The 27,086-nt window shown below is 28.9% G+C and overlaps 1 protein-coding gene and 11 non-coding genes across 12 annotated transcripts in view; 9 read left to right on the forward strand and 3 right to left on the reverse strand.

The window, feature by feature from the left end:
- Positions 1 to 17,404, reverse strand: part of LOC113367607 — a 71,008-nt gene extending 53,604 nt beyond the window's left edge. Inside the window, exon 1 of the mRNA XM_026609200.1 lies at positions 17,239 to 17,404. Within this exon, the coding sequence (XP_026464985.1) occupies positions 17,239 to 17,404 (166 nt within the window). The remainder of the gene's footprint in view (positions 1 to 17,238) is intronic.
- On the forward strand, positions 2,344 to 2,416 carry Trnaf-gaa. Its single transcript has one exon. It is a non-coding gene; the product is annotated as a tRNA-Phe (tRNA).
- Trnay-gua lies at positions 8,598 to 8,687 on the forward strand. Its single transcript is given in 2 exon segments — positions 8,598 to 8,634; positions 8,652 to 8,687. It is a non-coding gene; the product is annotated as a tRNA-Tyr (tRNA).
- Trnaf-gaa lies at positions 9,154 to 9,226 on the forward strand. The gene has a single exon. It is a non-coding gene; the product is annotated as a tRNA-Phe (tRNA).
- Positions 10,988 to 11,077, forward strand: Trnay-gua. Its single transcript is given in 2 exon segments — positions 10,988 to 11,024; positions 11,042 to 11,077. It is a non-coding gene; the product is annotated as a tRNA-Tyr (tRNA).
- Trnay-gua lies at positions 11,170 to 11,259 on the forward strand. The gene is given in 2 exon segments: positions 11,170 to 11,206; positions 11,224 to 11,259. It is a non-coding gene; the product is annotated as a tRNA-Tyr (tRNA).
- On the forward strand, positions 11,533 to 11,622 carry Trnay-gua. Its single transcript is given in 2 exon segments — positions 11,533 to 11,569; positions 11,587 to 11,622. It is a non-coding gene; the product is annotated as a tRNA-Tyr (tRNA).
- Positions 12,095 to 12,167, forward strand: Trnaf-gaa. Its single transcript has one exon. It is a non-coding gene; the product is annotated as a tRNA-Phe (tRNA).
- Positions 15,265 to 15,336, reverse strand: Trnae-cuc. Its single transcript has one exon. It is a non-coding gene; the product is annotated as a tRNA-Glu (tRNA).
- A 5,351-nt stretch (positions 17,405 to 22,755) lies between the features above and the next one.
- On the reverse strand, positions 22,756 to 22,827 carry Trnae-cuc. Its single transcript has one exon. It is a non-coding gene; the product is annotated as a tRNA-Glu (tRNA).
- Positions 22,828 to 25,778: 2,951 nt separating this feature from the next.
- Trnav-cac lies at positions 25,779 to 25,851 on the forward strand. Its single transcript has one exon. It is a non-coding gene; the product is annotated as a tRNA-Val (tRNA).
- Positions 25,852 to 26,050: 199 nt separating this feature from the next.
- Positions 26,051 to 26,122, forward strand: Trnae-cuc. Its single transcript has one exon. It is a non-coding gene; the product is annotated as a tRNA-Glu (tRNA).
- The last annotated feature ends 964 nt before the right edge of the window (positions 26,123 to 27,086 follow it).

A 27,086-nucleotide genomic window follows, 5' to 3' on the forward strand; every position in this document is an offset into this window, starting at 1 on the left:
TGTATGGAAGAAACTGGAAGAAGTGCGTGTGTGCCTCAGGCATTAACTTATAATATGTTTTCTACTCTGCACATTAAAAATACGAAAGCTGAAATTTACTCTACGACCATAAAAATACCCATAATATAGGTACTTCTGCACAATGGCTAAAAACGATACCAAACAATCTGATCACCAGACACACATACTTTTTCCAAATTTGGACTCATTCGATTCAGAATGGCTTGAAACGTCGAGAAAACATAAAATTAGCGAATCGGATTTTTTGATGAAAACATAAACTTCTCCTTCGGGAAGTTTAAGAGTATATTATTACCATGTCATGTTTTCTCCTTAACCCTTTTGCTTTAATCCAAAATATTGACCAATTTGTCTAAAGTAAATGCTCAAATAGTTGGTGCAAACAAAATTATTCTTAATATCCTCATTTCATTATCAGTCTTTGAAAGATTTATTAGTGTAGCATGAGGTGCTTTTATAAGCTCTTTGATAAAAGAATTACTGGAAGCTGTATACTTAAGTGTTAATCTTGAGAAATAAACAACAATATTTGAAATGTTAATTAAAGCCTTCGTAATACTTGGCTTCATATCTTTGCATTTATGCAAATTTTTGCAACGCACTAACGTTAATATTCTTACAGGCCGAAGTAAAAGTCAGAACAACTAATATTATTGTAATAAAAATTGATTTAATGATAGAGAATTGCTATTATAAGATTAATACTAAATAACAATATGATTTTTGTGATGAAATTTGGTTTAATTTTTCGGTTAAAGTTTTATGGTTAGCTAAAACTTTAGAAAAAATGCAATGTGCATAATAGTGCAAGATTTATTTTTTACATTTGGAACTAGATAGGTTCATCTAAGTGCGTCTTGTCTATTTTTTTTCAGATCATTCGCTGCAAACAGACTTACTGCAATTATTATTAGTATAGATATATATGTTGTTTTTTATTTTATTTTACCACTAATTAAGTCCGGAGGTTTTTCTACACTTCACGAAAAAATATTTTCACATAATAATATTCGTTGTGACAGAAAGTTCTTAACAATACCAAGTGCCTTAATATAGCATGAAACTCAACTATATCCACAGACGAATGCATTTAAATCATCATTGCAAGTAACTCGAGGTGTTCCATCAGCATTTTTTTTCTTCATATTGAGGTTTTTCATAACAAAATGACTTAATGATAATGACATAAAGATAGGGTAGACTTAATACGTTTAACGCAAAGACATTCCATTCGTAACTCATGTTCAGATGCGAAGTCAGTAGACCATACATTATTTTAATGAATGCATAATATACATATAAATATAAATATAAATATAAAAATAAATTGCAGATATATTTAATAATGTCGTATAAAATTATTTAGTTATACTACTTAATAATTTTGTATTTTTTGTAAATACCGTTACAAATTCTAATGTATTATTATTTATTTTCAAAAAAATATTAGTAGGTAAATTTTCTAAAAATAACATTAAGAGGCCAATTCTGCCGTAAAATACACCATTGTTATGGTTACTGTCAAAATGCTATATGCAGTCAGGCGTTTTAAAACCTAACCTAGAAAACTCTATGATATGTCATAACAACATATAAGTAAAATTGCATTTTGTGTGTAAAACTCCTGATCACACAGCAATTACATAGCATTTTTTATTTTATTTTTCCTTATTTAAGTTTCCACAAAATTTATTGGTATTTCTAGTATATCTGATGTATTTCTCCTAATATCTAATCCATAGAGTTGCGCACTAAAACGTGGGCACTCTAATTTTAAGAAAATGTGCTCTGAATCTTCATTCGTCTTATTTACGGGCACGAAAAACAAGAATAAATGTGTGTCTACGTGTGTCAAATATAGATTTTTTCTAACATTTTATAAAACAGTGGTTTAATTAGAAAAATGAGCACCGGAGTAATATTGTTGATTTACAAGATCGTCTCAGCCGTTTTTTCGTAATTAATTGTATGAAGAATTAAACTTTTTAAAATGGTTCAATTATAACAGTAATCATCGTAGTAACATTGTTGACTTACAAGATTGGCTAGGCCGTTTTTATGTAATTAATTGTAAAAAAAAAACAGACTAATAACTAACTGTTAATAAAAAAAAGTCCCAGAGAAGATTGAATTGAATTTGTAAGTATTGAGTTATTGATTGTTATTATTTGCCGATTATGATCATTTTTTTGTATTGTATTTAATTTAAATAAATATTGCTTAATTTCAGATTATAATATATCAAATTAATTTAAAAATGAAACCATATAAATGAGAAGTACGCTTGGAACTACTTGCAGAACACGCAGGTATAAGTCATCGGCCGAAATAGCTCAGTTGGGAGAGCGTTAGACTGAAGATCTAAAGGTCCCTGGTTCGATCCCTGGTTTCGGCATATGTTTTTTTACTCAAAATTTGATCTCAATAAACTAAACAGATATACATAATCATTTTAGTTTATTGATATGAATGATATAACGCTTAATTATAAGATTATTTGATAAAATAAAACATATTTATTATTATTAATATTTTTTGACGATTTTTGTCGTACTTGATAATTCACGTGGTATTTTTTATTAGTAACTCAAAACTTAACTTTCAACCTACCTATATTTGATAGATATTTTATTATTATTACAATATACCTAAAAGCTGTAAAGTAATCAGCAGTTATTCCAATGAACTTTTTAGTTTAGTTTATTGATATGAATGATATAACGCTTAATTATAAGGCTATTTAATAAAATAAAACATATATTATTATTATTTATATTTTTTGACGACTTTTGTCGTACTTGATAATTCACGTGGTATTTTTATTAGTAACTCAAAACCTAACTATTAACCCACCTAAATTTGATAGATATTTTATTATTATTACAATATACCTAAAAGCTGTAAAGTAATCAGCAGATATTCCAATGTTTAAAATTGGTTCAGGAATTTAGGTAAAAGCGTATATGAAAAATTTTGCACTTATTTGCTAATAGTAAATAGACGGTTCAGCCTCATCTAATATTTTATTTAATTAGATGTGGCAACAGCCGGAAAGATATTTTCACTTGGAAACATATTTAAAATCTACATTTCCGAGTGAAAATTACTAATGTTCGATATCGGTTTAAGGGGGTATTCTAATGTAGAGCGATGAATTTTAGGTCATTTTTAAAGTGTCGTAAAAGAAAGCATTGAATGTTTTTTTACCACTTGTTTATTAATATTATTAAAATACAAAACAGAAATTAAAAAGAAACATGTAAAACAGATTGCAGAATAAATTAAATAAAAAAAAATAATAAAAAAAATAGCTCATTGAATATCACCACGTGTAACAAAGTGGGAGGTCAAAAATCCTTAAGAAATCGATCACGTGATCAATGGACTCCACCTAATAAGTGCAAAAATAATATAGATCTAAAGTACCCAAAAATATTTTAATTAACGATAACGATAGATAATATAAAGTGTTGTACACCCCTGATATTATAAGTTGCTAACCACTGTCATAATATTAGATTCCTAACAAGTCCAGACTGAAATCTTAGAATCCCTGAGCTTTAGCTGATATTAACGGTTCATATTAACTTTTCTCAGACTACTGCGTAGTAGCTGACATTACACATTCTCTCACGAAATCATAAATCTACATCGACAATTCTCAGCAAGATCCTATTATCGACATTCCGCCTAGTTAACAATTCTCACCAAGTTCGCATGAATAACATTTTGTTTAATCAGCTAAATTCATTACTTTGTCCTTTTCGTTGTATAGAACATTCGAGACAAATCCCCACTACGTTTCAAAGGATTTTAGTTTTAATAATTATGAAATAAATCAGTCTTAATCTGTCGGTCGCCGGGCAAACACTTCTCTTCTAATACCTCCGAGTTCCTTGTACTTAAAGTGAAATAAAGTGAAGTTTTTGAAATAGTCTTTTATTTATCAAGTATCTCAAGTATTTTCAGCAAGTGAGTTTTTCAGGAAAATCGGAAGGTCCAGAGCAACAACACCGATTTGCATATAGAGGCGCCAACAACCCTTTCTGTTCATCAACGCGGTGTCCAACATAATTATTTGGTGACAGCGGTGTTCGACTGCCCAGCATATTATTTGGTGACAGCGCTGTTTGACTCCCAACATATTATTTGGTGACAGCGGTGTTCGACTGTCCAACATATTATTTGGTGACAGCGGTGTTTGACTCCCAACATATTATTTGGTGACAGCGGTGTTTGACTGATGAAGTAACATTCAAAATTTTTTTTTGTGAGCTTGAAAGAACGGCGTTTGAAAAATAACTGCCAAGAGTGACAAAAAAAAAATATAAGGGTGCTACTTTAAAATTGGCAGTACATCGTGATTTGGAAAACTTTGCCTCCGAGGATAGCCTTACCAAAAGTGGACTTAGTTGATGATCAGAAACCGAAGACTCAAATATTGAATAATTCAAGACCCGAAGTATAAAATAATTCAAGACCCGAAGTATAAAATAATTCAAGACCCGAAGTAATAAAATAATTCAAGACCCGAAGTAATAAAATAATTCAAGACCCGAAGTAATAAAATAATTCAAGACCCGAAGTAATAAAATAAATCAAGACCCGATGTAATAAAATGAATCAAGACCCGAAGTAAAAAATAAATCAAGACCCAGAGTGATAAAATAAATCAAGACCCGAAGTAAAATTTCCATGGATCGTATCAAGGAGAAACAAGAAAATCAAGAATCAAAAAACAAGAATTTTTCAACGAGAGACCAGGAGAAAAGGAGATATTTCATATCAAGAAACAAGAATAGATAAGTTCAAATATTATTTTTAAGTGAAAAATCAAAAGTGAAAAATCAAATCAAAGTGTAAACAAAAAGTGATACAAAATTATTGTTCAAGTGTTATAAAAGTTTAAGTGCATATTGTGCAATTTAAGTGAACCAAAAGGATATTCAATTGATTAAGGATTACAACTCATTGTCAGTAAGCTTATTTTTAATATATTTTTGTAAATTTTTGCGCTTCTGTTTTAATAGTTTTTCACATCTTTTCAAAAAATGAATGAACCAACTGATATTTCACGCGAAAGAAAATTAAATATTCAAACCGCCATTGCTTTAATCCCGAATTTCAATGGGGAACCTTCAAATCTTCCTTCATTCATTACTGCTTTTGATGCATTGTCGGTGGATTTGAGTCCATCAGAAGCGGAAAAATTGCTTACAGTAATAAAATTGAAATTAGACCCACAAATTGTTGCAAAAATCCAATTTATTAATTTTGATAAGTGGGAAGATTTAAAATGTTATTTGATTAAAGAATATGTTGCTAAACGACCAATTGCTAGTTTAATAATTGAATTAAACAATTTAAAACGAAAATACAAAGAAACAGTAAAAAGTTTTGGAGACAGAATTGACGAAATATTACGACAAATTCATTATTCGAACATAATTAGAGTAGGACATGACTATGCAACAACAACACAAATTACATTCGAACAAGTAGGTATAAAAGTTTTTGAAAATGGCTTAACAGAACCTCTAAGAACTTTAGTCAAATGTTGCCGATTTTCTGATATCAAAGATGCTATTGACTTCGCTTTGCGAGAAGAAGCTTGTCAAAATTCATCAAATATTAGAAATGATCAAAATAATAATATAACATGTCACAATTGTAAAAAACGTGGGCATATTGCTTCGCAATGTTTCTTATATAAAAGGAATATCGCTAATTCAAATAATGATAATCAAACATTTTGTAATTATTGTAAAAAACCGGGACATTTAATTTATGATTGTAAAAATCCCAATCGAAGAAATTTCAATACAAATCGAAACTATTATAACGCATCAAAAACTTTTATTACTCCTACCAACGAACACAGACAAAAATGTAACTATTCGTACACACATTCAGAAAATGCAACAAAAACCTCCAACACACATACTAAGAGTAAGTCAAACTGTGACGAAACCGCAAATTCCCAAACCCAAGACTCAAAACCTTCAACAACATCAGACAACGATACTGTTACAGTACGTGAATTACAATCACAAATTTGCAATTCTTTTTTAATAAATAAAACCGACCAAAAGGAATTAAATTTCAAAAATGAAAATGTTTTGTTACAAATTGAAAACAAAAATTTTTGCACAAAATCAATCAAAGATCAATCACAAATTTGCAATTCTTTTTTAATAAATAAAACCGACCAAAAGGAATTAAATTTCAAAATGAAAATGTTTCGTTACAAATTGAAAACAAAAATTTTTGCACAAAATCAATCAAAGAACAAGATCCAAGAAACGACAAACAGCAAGTAAAAGACAAAGACGAATTCAAAGAAACGCATGACAAAATGCTTCAATTTTAACATCAAATAACGAAAAAGAACAGAAAGACAAAATTTTAAACGACCCACAAATTTCACAAACGCACAAAATGCACTCATACACAGATTTTACAAACAAACGTTCAGAATTACAAACAAAGAAAACAATCAAAAAAGTTGATGAACCAGAGGTAATCACAACTACAAACAAACATCGTTATCAACAAACCAACGCAAAGGAATCCTATGACAATAACGCAAAATACGGAAGATTTAAAAACGACGATTTAGAATTATTAACGGACAAAAACCCTTATGCAAGCAAATCCAAAAAGTCAATGCCTTTATTTAAAGATGCATACAGAGTTTGTGAGACAAATGATACAGACGTTCTAATGTTCAATCATTACCAATTTTTTTCATTTTTTTTCTTTTCAACATATTATTTGGTCGTTGTGACAGCGGTGTTTTACTGCCAACATATTATTTGGTGAAAATGAATACAGATGTTCTAACGTTCAATCATTATCAATTTTTAATTTTAAATTTATTTCATTCTTATTAATTTTAAATAGTTGATTTATGATTATTAAATATAGCATAATAGATTATTGATAATCAATCATTAATTATTGATTTCAAAAAAAATCCATTGTTGACTTATTGATTATTAGTTATCGATTATTGATTGATTGAATATTGATTATTAATTATTAATTATTGACTATTGATTATTGAATATTAATTATTGATTATTGATTATTGATTATCAATTGATTTTATTGATTTTTTTTAATGTAGTATGCAAATAGTGAACATAATTTTGATAATGATTCCTTGAATTAAATAATAATTGTAATTTTAAATTTACCTAAACAAATTCAAGTATTAATTTGAATTTTATTGCAAAAGTTAATGATTTAGTTAATGTTTAATGAGTAATTATTTCAAGTTTTAGGTAAATTTAGAAATATCTTGAATAAATTTATAATTTTATAGAATTATTAGTTAAAGAAAATTGAACTTCCACATTTTTTATTTTCAATTTAAAATCTAAAAGCTAATTTAAGAATATTCAAGATTACTGTTCAAACGTATTGGGGATTGAAAATTTTTTTTTTGCTTTTCGTGATATTTAATACTTTTTAGTCAAATCTAATGAATTGTTGCGATTTTTGCTATTTATTTTTCTTGAATTGAATAATGTTTTTTTTGTCTTTTGGTGTCAGTTTTTTTACGGTAGCGCCGGGAGTCGCTACATTGGCGAGGGAGGTGTTGTACACCCCTGATATTATAAGTTGCTAACCACTGTCATAATATTAGATTCCTAACAAGTCCAGACTGAAATCTTAGAATCCCTGAGCTTTAGCTGATATTAACGGTTCATATTAACTTTTCTCAGACTACTGCGTAGTAGCTGACATTACACATTCTCTCACGAAATCATAAATCTACATCGACAATTCTCAGCAAGATCCTATTATCGACATTCCGCCTAGTTAACAATTCTCACCAAGTTCGCATGAATAACATTTTGTTTAATCAGCTAAATTCATTACTTTGTCCTTTTCGTTGTATAGAACATTCGAGACAAATCCCCACTACGTTTCAAAGGATTTTAGTTTTAATAATTATGAAATAAATCAGTCTTAATCTGTCGGTCGCCGGGCAAACACTTCTCTTCTAATACCTCCGAGTTCCTTGTACTTAAAGTGAAATAAAGTGAAGTTTTTGAAATAGTCTTTTATTTATCAAGTATCTCAAGTATTTTCAGCAAGTGAGTTTTTCAGGAAAATCGGAAGGTCCAGAGCAACAACACCGATTTGCATATAGAGGCGCCAACAACCCTTTCTGTTCATCAACGCGGTGTCCAACAAAAGATAGAGATATTTTAATTATAATAGATATTATATTAATGAAATGTATATATAGAATATGAAAACTGTTTTCATAATCTCTCATACCAGACACTTCTGTCTGTCTGAGATATGAAAATAATGTATAAATATAAATAAAAAAAAAAAAAAAAAAAAAAATATTTTTTGGCTTAATGAATATTTGCAATGTATTTTACAGATTAGAACTAAAAAGAAAATTAATTGTGTTTATCAATTTAATTCAATTAATCAATCAATTAATTAGTTACAATATATACTTTAATTCGATATATGCATCTATAAATAGTAAAACTATCGATACAAATACTATCACAAAGATGTATTGGGAATTAAACGAATTCCCCACATGACCTTCGATAGCTCAGTTGGTAGAGCGGTGGACTGTAGAGTGATTCAATGCTGAAATCCATAGGTCGCTGGTTCAAATCCGGCTCGAAGGATATATTTTTTTATTTCAGATTTTTATTTATTTTATTATTATTAATATTATATTATAGTTAATCATAATAGAAATTGAATTCATTTGTTGTAGCTTCTTAAAAACCTTTTGGAAATACTTATATCATCAAAAGAAATATTCTTATATAATGCACCAATTAATCTGATACAACTCACGATAAGGCTATCTAAGGTGATATAAGTAATTTTATGTATATACTTTATTATTATTATCATCATAGTTAATCTATGTAAAAATTGAATTCAATTCCTATAAATCTTTTGTAAATTTTTTAAAATTGCTAATAGAAATAAATTCTAGAAAAGTATTATGATTTTGAGAAGAACCGTACGAAATACTAAATGACCTGTTTTTGAAAATGAATTGGTACGTTTTTGTATTTTTTTTTTTAAATTTTGGGAATAGTGTAAATTCCAAATCCTTAAATGGTAAGGAAATAACTACAAGCCGAAATAGCTCAGTTGGGAGAGCGTTAGACTGAAGATCTAAAGGTCCCTGGTTCGATCCCTGGTTTCGGCATATAATTTTGCATTCTAAACATCCAAAATTAATATCTTTTGATCATATACCATGTATATTATTTTGTATTATAAATTCTAGTATTACAGCGCCTCAAAATCTATTGTTTCTAAATTAGACAAAGAATTGGAAAACCAGTACGAAAAACAATAATTTTAAATAAAATTTGTGACCACTACTTATTATATAAGTTTGATATTATTAAATAAATTTCAATTATTTTTGTCGAAATTTATATGTGATTAAAGCTTTCTGCGTTGTGTTTAGTATAAAATTATAAGCAACTAAATGTAAGTATCATTTTGCCTAAAGACAAAGGATTAGTCCTTAATTAATTAATTAAGGAATTAATTAGTTAATTATTATTGACATGTAGCGACGCTTTGAAATGTGACGATAAAATTGTGAAATTTTGACACAATTTTTTTAAAACTTTTATAAATTCTTATAATTAAACCAATTTCGTAGACTTTTAGTATTATAAAATTCAGATCAGCAAGGTTTGAAACTGAGTCCTTCAAACAGTTTTTTAATTTTCGAAATCGGAGTTAAGGATTTTTAGCGGAAACATGAACAATTATTTCGCACTTGTCTGCTAGTTCTAAAGAAATGACTTGTCCCGTTATTATCTGGTTATTTCTTCAAAATGCTTTCGAATTATTTAAATCGATGCAGCCGTTCTTGAATAAACGTCGACGAAAGATCAAATTTTGCTAGCAAACACTCTATACTTTGTCCAATTTTGGTGCCAAACGATTCAGAATGACCAGAAACGTCGAGCAAACATTAAGTAAAATTCTTGTTGAGAAAGTTACAAAAAAGACTAGAACTTTATAATACTTTTATTTACTGCTTTAGTCAATTATGAATTTGAATCCGCTACGTGATCATGTAGTGAAACAAATGATCATGTATTTTATGCCAAATCAAATTGTGAGAAAATTTTAAAACCATTGTATTATGATATCACCTAATTTACATGGAAGGAGACCTGTGCATAAATATATACATGTGAGCATCTTTAACGTATTCACGAGCACTACTTGAAAAATGCAGTGGAGTACGATGAAAATGAAGAAAGTTCTGGAAAGAAACCATTTGTAAATGAAAGGCTTTATAGAAAAATGGAAAAATATAATCATAATTAAGAATATAAAGAATACAATATGGAAAACGTAATTTTCTGTAAGGTTTGATAATTTCGCATACACGATGTATGTGTAAGGCAATTGCAAAGTGCATAGAATTTATGGGCTCCATTCATGCTTCTTAGGAGATTTTTGATCGAAAGCTCAATCAAAACTAACAATTCAGCCTCAGGTATAAAAAATTATAAATTTCACAAAACAAACACAGATATATAAAAGCCTTATAATCTTAGAAATTTACATCTCATGCAATAAATAGATTATGTTTTTAAAGCTATAAAATTAATAATAGACATTAAGCATCTGAGACGAAACAAGTATTTTTGTAACAAGAGAGACGACTTACAATTTCACCAACTATTACGAAATGCATGAAACATTTGTATTAAATTTAAAATAACATCCAGAGGCAACTAATTAACAAATTAGTTAATTAAAACCGAAAAATTCTTACGCAATGCACAACAGTGATTTATATCATTTTGCATAATGATACTGTTTCCCATGTCGCACGAATTCGTGTGAGTTCTTGACAAACATTTGACTTGTACGTGATTTTAGAAATTTATCATTTTGAGGTCATGTGATTTTTGTTACAGTATTTTTATAACAACCTTCGATAGCTCAGTTGGTAGAGCGGTGGACTGTAGAAGTCAAAAATGCTGAAATCCATAGGTCGCTGGTTCAAATCCGGCTCGAAGGATATTTTTGCACTAGGTAAATGGATTTTGGGCAATTATTTAAAACATGTCATTTTGGGGTCAAGCTTTTTCGGTTGCAGAAGTGAAAAAGTAACCTTCGATAGCTCAGTTGGTAGAGCGGTGGACTGTAGAAGTCTAAAATGCTGAAATCCATAGGTCGCTGGTTCAAATCCGGCTCGAAGGATATTTTTGCACTGGTCTAATGAATTTTGGGCAAATATTTAAAACATGTCATTTTGGGGTCAAGCTTTTTCGATTGTAGTAGGGAAAAAATAACCTTCGACAGCTCAGTTGGTAGAGCGGTGGACTGTAGAAGATTAAAAATGCTGAAATCCATAGGTCGCTGGTTCAAATCCGGCTCGAAGGATATTTTTGCATTAGTTTAATGAATTTTGGGCAATTATTTAACATATCATTTTGGGGTCATGCATTTTCGATTGGAGTAGACATAAATCAACCTTCGATAGCTCAGTTGGTAGAGCGGTGGACTGTAGAAGTTAAAAATGCTGAAATCCATAGGTCGCTGGTTCAAATCCGGCTCGAAGGATGTAATTTTGTAATATATTTTTTTCTGGCAGAGTATTTTCTAGCTGAACTTAGTTTTCTCAATTTCTTTCAACTCTGCTCTATTCAGCAATCAGAAATACATAAGGATTCCTATGAGCCAAATTGGCAATATTTGAGAGCATTGCTTAAGAAGAACTCCAATGAGATCTTCTTAGAAGAATTTTCTCACAGGCAATAAAAAAAACAAGTTCGTTCTAGTTTTCTCACTGGCAATAAAAAAAATCAATACAATACAAATTCCTTTATAAAATTAGAAATGAGTTTGGATATCAGATTCTGGAAAGGCATAATCATAAATGCTGTTGTCGTGTGCAAACCATAATAATTGTGTAATATTTTGCTCTCTGACATTCAATAATTCTTCAAAAAAATTAAAAAATAATAAATTTATCAAAAATAAAATACTATTGCTATGGGTTGACCCGACAAACTCCAGATACCTAAAATGTACAGCCGAAATAGCTCAGTTGGGAGAGCGTTAGACTGAAGATCTAAAGGTCCCTGGTTCGATCCCTGGTTTCGGCATTACTTTTTTAAATTTTGTTCATCTTAATAATACATTTTTTTCAATATAAATCAATTTGGAAAATGACTTACCTTGTTTTATCGTGCAAAATGACACTTTTGAAAGTTATCCATTTGGTAAAATCTCATATTAATTTGCAAGCAAATCTGAAAAAAAGATGTGATAATTTTAGTATTGATGATAACCTGATTTCAATATATAATATTATTTTAATTCAAGGTATATTAAATCTACAACGTAAAGCTTCATTACTAATACAAAAAAGAATATGATTTTATGTTTTCGAATATAAAATCTATAAACTAAATTGTTTTTGGAAGGGGTACTAAAGTTATAGGTAATCCTCGTGAAGGTTTTATTAAAAAGTGTTTAAATAAAATAGTTTTATTCAAGTAATGGAAAATTTCAACATATAGTTTAGTAAACTAGAATTTGCCAATTTTTTTGAAGAAAATTATGAAATTGTAAAACATGTTTTTTAGTAGAAAATATTGAAATAGTAGTAAATTGAAAATGGCAAATGTACCCGATTGATAAATAAACTAAAGACTCCTTCCGGAAACCTTATTTCGTTAAATAAAATATAAATACAATGTCTAAATTTTATTAAATTTGCCCGGAATAGAAAATACTAGATCTTTTACATAATATTTAAACTAAAATTGGTTTTAATAAGCATGTGTTGATACTTATATATTTTTTCATTGATTTTCAACAAGCATTGATCTATTTGTAATAGCATTGTTTTTTATAATTTAATTTAGTTATTATAAAAATATGAAAATATATGGTATTTACTTATTCTAATTCCATGCTGAATAACTTGTTTCACTATTATGAAAATATTTACTTCCTTACTACTTACTTTATTACTTACTATATTTACTACATTACATTACATTATTACTTACTATATTTACTACATTATTTATTACATTATTACTTACTATATTACTTCCTTATTTACTTTACATATATGTGAAAATTATGCATATTCCACGAATAATTGTTTTGAACATTTTTTTAATCCTGGTTAAATTATTATTTCCCTATTATTATTTCTTTATTGCATTAAATTGCATTATATTATCAACGACATTGAACAGTAAAAATTGCTTTTAATTTCTCTAAATTATAATTAGTTAAATTTTTTTGTTTGAATTACAGAATATTAGAGCAAAGTTTTTTTTTCATGAAAATTCGAAACGAGTTTTTGAAATAAAGCTAATAATAAGATAGAGAAGAACGATGTAAAAGCTAAATCATATTTTAAATATCACAACCAACATTTTATTTAGACATAAACCAGCTCTTCTACTTTATGCGATATGGTCGTGCATTTAATTTAAACATAACTTTCTCAAGGCTTTTTAAAAAATTGCTAATTTTAAGTATCAGTTTTTGTATAAACCTTAATAACTCCAATATCTCACGATATAGCTCAAACAAGAGTAAACTAGCTGTAAGTGGAATTCTGTCTTAAGGCAATTAGGGCATCGTGCCTTAAGGCAAATTGCTGGAACTTCCCGTACCAAAAATTATTATTTTTTTTTAAAAACGATTAACATTTTTGAAAAAAATTTACTTTGAAAAAATGAGATTTTTGAGAAACTATAAATTTGACAAAAAATTACTTTTTTTTGAAAAAAAAAATTTTTTTTTAAAAAATTTTTTTAAAATTTTTTTTTTTGAAAAAAAAAATTTTTTTTCTTTATTTTGACATATTGTGGAAGATCTGAACTTTCTTTTCAAAGCAATCGTACTGCTTTGACTGCATAGGGACAAAATATAAAGCGCGTAAGCGCCGCGTCGCTGTCTAACGCATGAGCATTGGTACGGAACCCATAGGAATGTTAACAAAATGTATAATTATTGTTAAAATCTCTATAAAATATCTGATAATTTGATGTGCATATGTCTAATGATCATTTTTGACCGCCAAATGGCCCATTTTTTTACTTTTTCCTCTATATCTCCGAAACCGCTAGACCTACCTTCATGAAAATTTTATCGATTCTTCATCTTGTCAATACAAGTGAAATGTTTTTTGAATTATTCAAATCGGACGCTCCGTTCTCTTAAAAGCTGAGGTACCGTTTTTGGCACTTTTTGCCCCATATCTTCGGAACGGCTAGACCTGCCTTTGCCAAAAACTAATCAGCACGTCTCCTTATCAATACGAATCGAATGTTTTTTAAATTATTCAAATCGGTTGATCCGTGTTCCCGAAATCGTCGACGAAAATTTGTATCCGCACATACATACACACACATACATACATACACACACACATACACACACACATACACACACACACACACACACACACACATACATCCATTTTTTCTAAGGTATGCCAAAATGTTCAGAAACCTCTGAAATGTAAAGATATATAAAAATTTTCATTTTTGATTTTTTTGCGATTACTATAACTTGCCCTACGGGAAGTTAACAAAAAAAATATAGAAACATAATATGTGCTTTAACTATATAATTTTTGGTTGTATAAAATTCAAAGAAATTCTGTTCAATTTTCTTCATAACTTATTGACAGAAAAAATAGCACTTTTTGCTAATTTTCGTAAAATTAAGTTGATATGATATTTTAAACCGTCTTTGGATTTTGTTTCATTCTTAACGCATTGTTTCAATGCGCAAATTGTTGATGAGTTGTAATTATATTATCAAGTAATTTCAAAGATACAATTTATACCTATACTTTTCAAAATACTGGACAATCCGAAATAAATAATCTAAATCCGGAAAAAATATTGATTTTAGAAAAAGTCGCGACACCAGGGAAAATCTGAGGTTGTCTCGACCTTAGGCTTATTAGATAATGGGAAGATTTTGCATCGTGCTTGAATAGAATAAATAAAAGAGCATTCTCAAAGAAAGGAAATGTTTGAATAGAATTATAAAAAAAACATTTTATGATAAATTTAGCAAATTATAAGACGATTTATGTGTACATAAAGCGCTGTTGTATGAAGAAAATAGATAAAAACCAAAATGCAAAGATCTTCCAAATATTTAAAAATTCTTTCAAATATTTATAAAATATTGCATTCGTAAAGAACTACTTAAAACGAATTATTCCCATGCGGGGAATCGAACCCCGGCCTCCTGGGTGAGAGCCAGGTATCCTAACCACTAGACAACATGGGATATGTCCTCTTCCTCTTAAGCTAAGATAGAGAAGAAGGATGTAAAAGCTAAATCTTATTCTAAACATCAGAACCAACATTTTATTTATACATAAACCAGCTCTTCTACTTTATGCGATATGGTCGTGCATTTAATTTAAACATAACTTTCTCAATTTTCTACGCATGACTCAAATGAATGTAGAGATCGTCTTTGGTCTCTGATTCATTTTCTCTACCTTCTGCGTAAATTTTTAATCGGCTTCGCCGTTGGTGGCTGCTGGCTGCCTGCGTAGGCATATGCACTTCCGCGTTTTGCAGGCTTAGATCTGAAGAATAAAATGTAAAATGTAAGATCCTAAGACTGATTTACTAATGTGTAATTGTAAATCTTTCACGATCTAATGATCCCGAGATCATTATTCGGTTTCCCTGACGCGTTGCATTTATTCTTCGGAAATACAGAGGTGCGGAACCGTGACGAGTCTGTCACGCTCTGAATGATTTGTCGGCTTCCCATCGCCTGACATTATATGACGTCTGTTCTTTTCGTTTTTATTAAGACTGGACTAGAGTAGTCACTAGAAGAACTCTTAATTGTTTGCAATTAATTATCTTGACGCAGTCTGTTAGTCGGTCACACACTGTGATATAAATACCTAAGAACGTTAAACCAATTACTGATAATTAAATCACATATTAGTTCAAAATAAGACTATTTTCACATTTCTTCAGTTACTTCAACTGAGGTAAAAAAAAGAGTGCGCGTAAGGATCACACGCGATTGAAATAAAACTTATTTGCTACTGTACAAAGTAGCAAATTTAAGTTAATTAAAAATAAATACATCATATAACAATTATGGTAATATGGTAACACTAATAATGCACACACTTATTAGTGTCAACCCAACCATTATACACATTTATATAATGATAAATTATAAATTATATATTTATGATTGCATTAAAAATATGTATAATACTTACAAACAATAATGTAATCAAAGCCATACTTGAAATATGACATGATCGGTTTAAAGTAATTGCTGATTAATAAATTCTATGATATTCGTTCACACAGTGGATCATGTTAAACAACGCCTAAACAAATATTGTTTTTGTAACTTCACTCATCATGTAATGATTGTGTTTGAAGAACTTTATGTAATTAAAATTAAAATTAACATACATTCATGGACTGTTTGTATTTTTTTACTTTTTCACTGGCGATATAATCTCATTCTTTGAACAGCCGTAATATCTGTCTTGCCTAAAAAATTGAAGCCATACTTTTATATTTGTTTTATTTATCAAGCCCTGCACATTACTTGATCTATGATTCATTTTCTTTTTTATGTGATTATTAATGCAATGATCATCATCAATATTACGAGGTAATAAATCAACCATATTATTAATGTCAACAGGCACATTTATAATTTGGCCATATATTCCAAATTGTCCATTTGCATGTCGCAATCGTCTAATTTGCATGAAACACAACCTAGGTGAAATTAACCTTTCAGATACAGTATCTAGTTTAGGTAGATAATTTGGTATAGGTGAAAATACAAACCCGTTAAATTTACACAAAGTGGAAATTTTACCCGAATTTAATGCCTTTCGAGAAGTTTGACATGAGGTTTGACAACCATTATTAAGAATTTGTTTTTGAGCATCATTTGATATTTTTAAGTCACAATAGTGTTGACATTAACATCTAAATTGATATTCGGCTCAAGATTTTCTTATAAATTGGCAGTAACCGATTATTTTTCTGCAGTTGTTTTCTTTGACGATGTAATATTGATCTTTCAGAGTTTGTAAGAGGCTTTGAACCTGCATCAATATTTATAATTACTATTATAATAAATGAAAATTAGCCTTCAAAACCATCATAAAAGAGAAACATAAAAACTTACGATAAATTTCCAATGAAGATATATTGTTTCCACAATTTCGCTTATCATGTAATTGAGTTTGTAGAACTTCATTATTGACTGCTTGTTTGTTTTGACTATTTCGCTGGTGATACATTTTCATTCTTTGAGCAACTATAGTATCTGTCTTTTGTAAAATATTTTCCATTTTAGTAATAACCTCAAAGGTATATAAAACCTTATTACTAACCGTATGATGGACGTACTCACGTATAAAAAACGCTTTCGGTGACGTACGCACGTATAAAGTCACGCATCAGAATCGACCCATATAGAAATCATATCATCGAGAGCGAATGACTCTCACTTCAGCTTGGCGTAACAATTTCCGTTGCCTTTTTACGGATTTACACCCATGTCGCGCCTAAAGAAGTTTTACTTCAAAAATTAAATAAATAGTTGTAAATGGCATTTTGTCCCAAGACAAGTTGCATGTGTAAATAATCGACCTAATCAATTGCTGTATGAATTAATTCTCAATTTCAAGACAATTTAATTTAGGAATTCGCACTAATCTCATTTGACTTCTGGAAACCCGTATTTGATGTTAACCGCGGTAGCATAACGGTTGTCCCATGTGAAGACGCAACGCTAATGCGTAAATTATAACTACTGACAAGGATTCTAATACGGCATTCCGGAATATAATTTATTGATCAGGTTGAAATTAACTCAATGATTTTATGACTGATAGACATATAATATTAATAACTCGAAAACGTGTTTTAGAAAGAATCCATGTAAATAAAAATAGGCTTGCGGGAACGAACGAGTGACTCATTGGATGAATAAAAAATGGAAAATATTTCTTGTCCGTAGGATAAGTTTTAGTAACCGCAAAGAAAATCGACAATGAAAATTTTTGCATATCTTTACGTTTCAAAGGCTTCTGAACATTTTGGCATATGTTAGAAAAAATAGATATACAGCAATACCCCGCTTAACGCGTAATGCAAAACAGTGCTAAACGAGGCTATCGAATGGAAATATTGGGGTTAGGGAAATATTGGCTTAATGGTATATTGCGGTCAATTTCGTCGTCAATCTATATAAACAGTTGTTTTTCTATTTTCTTTATGATATTATTAATATTTCTAGAACATGTAATTCTAGTTGCAGAGCTTGACTTGAATAAAAGAGCACTAAACGAAATATCGTTAAGCGGGGTATGTGTGTGTGCGGATACAAATTTTCGTCGACGATTTTGTTTTTAACAAGTTAACCGATTTGAATATTTGAAAAAACATTTTATTTGTATTAACAAAATGAAGAACTGGTTAAATTTTTGGGAAGGCAGATCTAGCTGTTTTGGAGGTCGAGTAAAAAAGAAAATGCTATTTGGCAGACAAAATGATCATTAGACATATACACATCAAATCATCAGATATTTTATAGAAATCTTAATAATAGGAACAAATTTTTATATTTCTATAGGATCTGTATCGATGTTTATTCGTTACACTGCGACGCGGCGCTTACGCGCTTCAATATTTTGTTTCTGCGCAGCTAATGCAGAAATTAGAAATCTAATATTTTCAAAGCTTTAAAAAAAATTGAATCTCCTTCAAAAAATTTAATTTTTGGTACGGAAAGTTCCAGAAATTTGCCTCAAGCCACGATGCCATACACCACAAGTTTAATATTGTGGTGCCAAAATACTTCATGCAACTTTATTTGGAGAAAATCCTATTTGCTAGTTTTGTGTTTTCTCGACGTTTCAAGACAATCCGATTCGAATGAGACCAAATTTGAAAAGAGTATGTTTTTTTTGTATAGCGAAAGAAAATCATTTATGCCGTCTTAAGTCATCGCCGTCAGGTATTACTTCATGGGGGGAGGATATAGAATGTTAGCATTCTTCATTGAAATTATATTTATCTTTTAAATGATGAAGTCCCATTCGCAAAAAGTATGTGTGTGTATACATGTGTGTTTGCACGTGAGCCGATTTTTTACCTTTCGAAAACGTGTTCTCAAAAACGGCTAGGCTGATTTCAAAAATTGTAAAGTAATTCGATGAAACTTGACAAGTACTCGGAATAGTTACTTTTTTTATGCAATCGGCCGAGCGACTCATTGTGTTTTTTTTGTACACAGCCGTTTCTTTTGAATTAGCAAAAAATGCAAATTTTTTTCCACGTTTTATTCAAAAATCCTGAATCCATTTTGGGAATTCAAAAACTAATCCAAGGATATTATTTAGAAATCGTGCTGATTAGTTTTGGACAGAGATCATTGCTTGTTACAAAATTTTTCAGCGATTTTAAAAAGTTTTTCTATGGCGATATAGTACCTAATCTTAATGAAAATACTAAAATATTATAGCTCTACGCAATATGGCTAAATTATGAAAAATGGTTAAAATATGACTAAAAAACTTGCCGCGTTTTTAGAAAATATTCCGTGCATGTATTAAAGACCTCTTTGTAATAAAAAATGTATAAAATCGAACAACCAGCAAAATTCTTTTCATCATCCTTACCATAAGCTACATTACCATAAAACTTCATATTAATCAATTCATCGTCAAACAGACGAATCATAATTTCTTATGTCCATATCCTATAATCAATCAATATTTTCTAATAAAATTTTCGCTCGTGATCAGTCAAATCATTTGTCAAAACGTTCACTTTCCACACACGCACAATTAATTTCCTGCTAAGCATAAAAAAATAAAAAAATAAAAATTAAATTTAAATAAACCATAAGTCAATAAGTGTGCAAGGAAAGACACATTCATCATTCGGAATGACGTTGACATTTTGATTGGAATCGAATAATCGATACTTATTTTGAATTTTCCTTGATGGTTAACGATAGTTATAGAGAAGATTCAAATTAAAGTTTTAAAAAACTGATTCTTAGAAAATTTCAAACTCTTACGTACTAATGCAAAAAATTTCATTATCCCAGTTCAAAGAACTTTTAGCTGCTATCTAGCCACTGATCTAAAATTATCAATTAACATCGTCCAGCTACAATGTATGATAATTAATTTTTGCCATTATGAAATTCAGGAGCCTCTTATTAATATGTTAATTTTTTCTCCCATACACACGATAGTTCAATAATAATAAATATTACTTTACAAAGATAATTGCATATGCAATATTCTTGCGGACGGTCATTATAAATAAGTTTAAAAATATATAACATTGCATTTTACGGCCGTCCAAGAATCCCGTCCAAGACCCGGTTTGATAATCGGATACAGTTATATTTACTGCCATTATTTTTTATTATTTATTTTGAATTTGTAATGTTTATAGGATACACATACGTGTAAATAACATTTATACATTTATGTGTAATTATCTAATTGTAAGCGTGGACCACCAAATTCTTTTGTCTGTTATTTGTAGACAAATAATTCTACAGTTACAAAAATCGCTCAATATGTTTAGAAATTTAAGCATACTTATGATTGGTACTAACTTTTTCTATGAGGCAACGATCGTTCATATGTTCGACATATATATTATGCTTCAATAAATAATTCTAATTCTATCTTTTAACGTGTTACATTAATTCTTAAATAACACGGTAATACATCAAGTTAATAATTAATTATCGTAATGACATGAGGAAACTGTTTCTTAGATAGTTTATACAAAGCTTCAGGATGACTTCAGGGCATCTGCGACTAGCTTTTTGCAACGATCGTTCTAACTTATATGTCGCCGCAATAATGTTGGCTTTTACTAAACTTTACATATATATATTGCAAACGACTATGATAGTCTGTAATTTATTACAAATATTGTCTATTTTTAATTAAACATATAATATTCTGGTTTGTTTTTTACTGATCATATAATTGATATTTGTGATAGAGCATATAAATCTTTAGGTTTGATACTGAGAAATTGTAAACAATTCAATTCTAACAATGAACTTCTTTGCATGTACGTTCTAATGTACGTTCAAAATTGGAATATGATTCGATTATTTGGTATCCTCATCAAATCAACAACTCTGATGCGATAGAGAAGGTTCAGCAAAAATTTCTGAAATATCTTTATTATAAAACATATAAAATTTACCCGGAACGTGGTTTTGACCATTCCCGTGGTATTCCTTCCCTTGCCTCACGTCGATTTATCTGTACAATTATGTTCTTATTTAAACTTTGCAATAATTCTATAGACTGTCCTCTTATTCTTAATCAACTATCCTTTAATGTTCCAAGGCTATCTACGCGTTCACAATTATTTTTTCAATGATCCTACTCCTAAATCTAATTCTCTCTTACATTCGCCTATTTTACTTATGTCCTCTAACTTTAACTTAATTAATAATGAAATAGATATTTACAACACTTCACCTAATCAAATAATCTCCATCTGCACAAGTTAACCTTTTTATTTTCTTTTCAAATATCTCATTATTTTATCTTATTCTGTTTATAAATTATATTGTTACATTATATGTAATTTTACGTTAAGCACAATGGGCTGTATATTTAAAAATAAATAAATAAATAATATAACATATACTCAAACACTAAAGTTCTTACCAAAAGTGAGTAAATTCTGGTTAAGAAAAAAATACATTCAAGAAAATTTTAATATATCTTTAATTAGTATTTGTTATTTTAAATCATATTTATGTTATTGAGCATAAGTCTTATTTTGCATAGTATACATTAGTTGGTGTATAAAAAGTATGTAAATTAAATAATTATTAGAAATAAGTACAAGAAAATGAATTTAGGAGAATAATGAAATCGCAGATAAATAGAATTGGTATAAATTGTAAAAAAATGTTGGAGGTGGCCAGATGCTCAAAAAATCCATCAACTCTACAGTAATACAAAAGTTTTATCAAAACGAACTAATCGAGTGGTTACAAACAAAAATAGACAATATCCAAGCCCCAAATATGAACTTATTAATGTTGATTGGACGATTCAGATATTTTGGTTGCAAGGTTTTTCCTTTATGGTTGCAATTGCAACACGATATGGTTTAGAGACGTGTGACTCAAAGCCATTGGAATAATATAACCTGCCTATATTGTGTCGCAAACCTTGGTTTATTCGCAGCAATAACTTTATCCTGGCATGTTTGTGCAAGAATCGTTTTCTATACTGTACATGTATTTCTTTATTAAGCAATACAAGACGCCGGAGTTCTTATTTTATGATATACAACAAACGAAAGTAATGGACTGGGGAAATAATGAAAAATAGACAAAACACTAGATACATATTTTAGAAATCGTTTTACATCTATCCATATACCATCAATAAAAATCAGTTCATGAAAAAATGACAATGTTGAGCTAAACTTTAACACTTTGACTGCCGCGACAATTTTGAAGAATCAAAAAGAAAAGACCAAAAATGACAATTCGTATTAATCACATTATATTATTACGAGTTAACTCGTAGTTGCCATCCTAGAACAGATCGCGATCTACTAGTTATCTCGTAGTTGGCAGTCAACGTGTTAACAAAAAAAAGAAATATTTTTAAAAAATTAATAAATAAAATTATTCCCATGCGGGGAATCGAACCCCGGCCTCCTGGGTGAGAGCCAGGTATCCTAACCACTAGACAACATGGGATGCTGTATGAAGATTTCATCTTAACCGAGTTATTGTAACAGAACACGGACTTTATATAATTTTTTCGCTTGAAAACTGTTGAATTTTATAATTAATACAAAATTTGTACTAAATTTATCTACAGTATGAAAAAGAACAGTATGTTTATAAAACACTTATGCAATAAAAAAATGATTAACTTGCAATTTTCTTATCTGTTACGGTTGAAATATTTCAATAATCCGCGAGCACGGGTTTTATTACGCCAATTTGATGTTATAAGTGAATAATGAATGTTAAATGCTAAATAATTGAATATTTACATCATCATAGATTACAAACAGCATTTCAGATTAGTGAAGTCTGATATAGATTGTTGAGAATTGTGTTCTTTATAATTATAATTAATAGTCATAAGTAAATTCATTTGAACGATATATAATCCCAAGTAACGGAAAATGTTGCGAATATCTTACACATCTGCCAGACAACCCTTAATATAAATTTATGATAGCTCATGTACCCTCGGCGAGCTATCATAAAATTAGAAATATAGGAAATATTTTAAAAATGTGAAAATATAAAGGTAGTTAGTCCTGAGCTGTTGAAGAAGTAACAACTAAAATATTATAATAAAGCGCTAAATAATTTTTTGTATCTAAATAAATTCTTTGATTTCACACACTTCCAGAAGAGCTACAATAAATGTTCCAATTCTCGTCGTTAAGTATTCCAAATAAAACTCTAATCTACTTAAGAAGTTTTTAAAAATTGGTTACATTTAATCATTAATTAGTAAATTCATTACTAACGTCTCTTCAAGATAAATGTATACCTAGCTGAACTGGTATAATATTGCTATTATATAAATATTTGACAAATTACAGGGCTTCTCTTCACAATTTCAAAATATACTTTTAGAAGAATTTATGGATTTCATGAATTGCTTCTCAAAAAATCAATGTAAATGACTCCATATCATTAATTTTCAAAAACAACGGATATTTCATAATTTTTTCTGTCTCTATTAAATTTTCTCTAAAAATTAGAGAACACGAAAAATAATTTACGAATAACGTTTTTTCAAAGCAATTCGTTCATATATATCATATCATTCATATTGTTTAATAATAAAAAAAAATTTTGGTTCTGAAATGTTTCTGACTTTGAATAATATTAGAAATCAAGAGAGATATTGCTTAAAAATCTTATCAACGTAATATAAAATTTACTATACATATGTACCGGTCAAAATTTAATTTATTTTGAAAGGTAAAATTATAGTTATTTATTGATTTACAATAGTGACAATATTTTTAATATGATAAAATATTTGGTCAATTTTTGGGCTTCTCCTCACAATGTTATTTCAAAATATACTTTTAGAAACTGCTTTTTAAAAATTGAATGCAAATGATTTCATATCATTAATTTTCAAAAACCACGAATATTTTATATTTTTTTCTGCCTCTATTAATTTTTCTCTGGTTACAAGAATCTCAAAGCCCAGGGTATTAGATCAATCTTTTCTCAGAAAATGAATAAACCCAGTGATTTTATATGCAAATTGAATTTATTACATAAAATTTTAGATATTTATGATTTGCATGCTGACTGCCTATGAAACAAATGATTAATGAAATTGATAAATATATTCGGTTTACAAATAACCAAGACATGGAAAAAAAATATTTTGGTTGCAATTTCTATTTCAGAGTTATATTTTTTTCTCCATGTCTAGACTTTGATCGACTTATAGATATATGACTTGTACATTTTGCAGAATTTGGAAGAAAATCTGCTATATATCAGTATCAAATATTTTTTCCAATTAGAAAGAATAAGCAATAATTCTCTAATAATGCAATTGGCATAAAATCTATTTTTATTTTCTGCCTATACTAATTACAAAGATTAATATCCGAGCTAATTAAAGAGTAAGATATTCAACGTGAACGATATGTCTGAGCCTTTTCTCTTTTTTAAAAAAGCAATAATTGAAGAAATAATTACTTCTCACAGTTTTTAGATTTGACAAGCAATGATTAATTATGTTAAGACATATGTAATATGATTTATCAGAGAGCAATTTTGGATACAAGTTAAATTTTCATTTATAAAATTTTTATTTTGGTTTATAAACATCGAAGATATGTAACACTTAACACTTGAGAAGTGTTAATAATGCAAGTAACCTTTTATGATCAAGTATGGTTAAGAAAGCCAAAAAAACTGTAATTTAATTTTTTGTTGTACCAAAAATAAATAGTATAAGAAGTAAAATATTGACCTAAAATAGAATGGATAACAGAAAAACAGTATAACCTGAGTATTATATAAAAAATTACTGGAGCACCACACTCACAAAATAAAGAAGAAATAAAACTAAAAAAAATTGGAAAAAGTTTTGGATTAATATTGAGCACCAACAAAAGTGAAACAATCCATAACTATGAAAGAAAAATTATATTAAATTAAATTGAGTGATACCCAAATATGTACTAAATATAATAAAACAGATAATATAATTCATTATCTAACTAAATTAAATAAATTAAGAGCTGGACTTCTTGAACATGACAAATTAATAGTAAAGTTGGACATTAATATAATAAAACCGACTGAGAAGAAAAATCCAATCCTCTGGCTAGTTTTGGGGATTTTACTGAATATATACTTGAAGGTAACAAGAAAATATTTATGATAAAAATAAATTTAAGGAACAGAAGACATGATCAAATTACAATATATAGAAATAAATAAATTAGGCATGTATTTACACAAAATAATTTAAAAGAGTGCTACAACAAGAGTAAATGTAATATGTGTAATTATAATACAGTTTTAGTTATAATTGAGAATCAATAATAATTTTGAACGTATATTATCCTTATTTTTATTGTGTACTTAATGAAGAAAAAACTTTAATAATTTCGATCTATTTCAGTTATTTTATCCAAAATATGTATCAAGTTTCCGTAGTGTAGTGGTTATCACGTGTGCTTCACACGCACAAGGTCCCCGGTTCGATCCCGGGCGGAAACAGTTGTTCTTTTTAAAAAAAACAAAATAATTCTTTATATAATATAATAAGTCTTTATAACTTTTTTATTGAAATCTATTTTAATAACATTTTAGTAGCGGTTTATAATTTTAATAACAGCTTTTTATCTTGCATTGTAAAGAAACATGCAATTTTCGCGACGCATCCAACTCATTTTTCCATAAGAGAAAAAAATACATATCCCATGTTGTCTAGTGGTTAGGATACCTGGCTCTCACCCAGGAGGCCGGGGTTCGATTCCCCGCATGGGAATAATTTTATTTATATAATTCTTCATTATACCTTGCCTCGTACTAACATTCAAAATCAGAATTAGATCAATAAATCGAGATTCCGCTTCATTTCAATTATTTTAGTGCCATAAATTTTTTCGCAATATATGCGAAAATTGCCTAGAACAATTACCATCTGAAATTGGAGTAAGAGAAAATAATGCGTAACTTGTAAAAATGTTACAATTTTGAAAATGTTTTCAACATTATTTTCTAGTTGGTTTATTTTATGAAAATATACGCCAACAATGAAAATTTTTCTAATCAATCAACAATTTTTACAGAATCAAACTCTGAAAACACTCTGACGAGTGAGTCGCTACTAGGGAATGCAATAGCGGTATACCGGTATACCGAATTACCGGTAAACCGCCCGATTTTTCGGCGATATTTTTACCGGTATTTATCCCAAAAATATCGGTATTTTCAGTATTTTTATATAAGCGCTGTTTGATACATAATACACTAAAGCTTAAATTTCTCGGAACAAATTTATCTTTAAATTCCATAATCGCATAAAACTATACTTCAAGTGATTCTATAAACAAATGTCAAATATTATCTCAACTCGTCATTAAACTGAATATTTATTGCTTTCCTAAGGGCTTCATATCGTGTTACAATAAATAGAATTGGACTGATTGATAATGATGTAAGTTTCATCTTTTGTAAAAATGTAACGGTTTTTTAAGTGATATTTGCGCCAAAATATTTTATATCATACAGATTACCCCTGCGTAATCTTTATTTTTTTCTAATTTCATACATAATAATTATGATAATTACTAAATATTTTTGCTTCTTATTACAATTATAAAATATTATTTTTCGAAAACGTTTCGAAGTTTGAAAATACTATAGATGCATCACATTGTTTTAAATAACAATACTCAACAATTATAGTAACTTATTAATAAGTTTAGTAATAATATTATTTATCTCGA

The sequence above is a fragment of the Ctenocephalides felis genome, unplaced genomic scaffold (assembly GCF_003426905.1).
Source record: "Ctenocephalides felis isolate EL2017-DRISC unplaced genomic scaffold, ASM342690v1 CF-g0.4_SCAFFOLD_01170, whole genome shotgun sequence".
Lineage (NCBI taxonomy): Eukaryota > Metazoa > Arthropoda > Insecta > Siphonaptera > Pulicidae > Ctenocephalides > Ctenocephalides felis.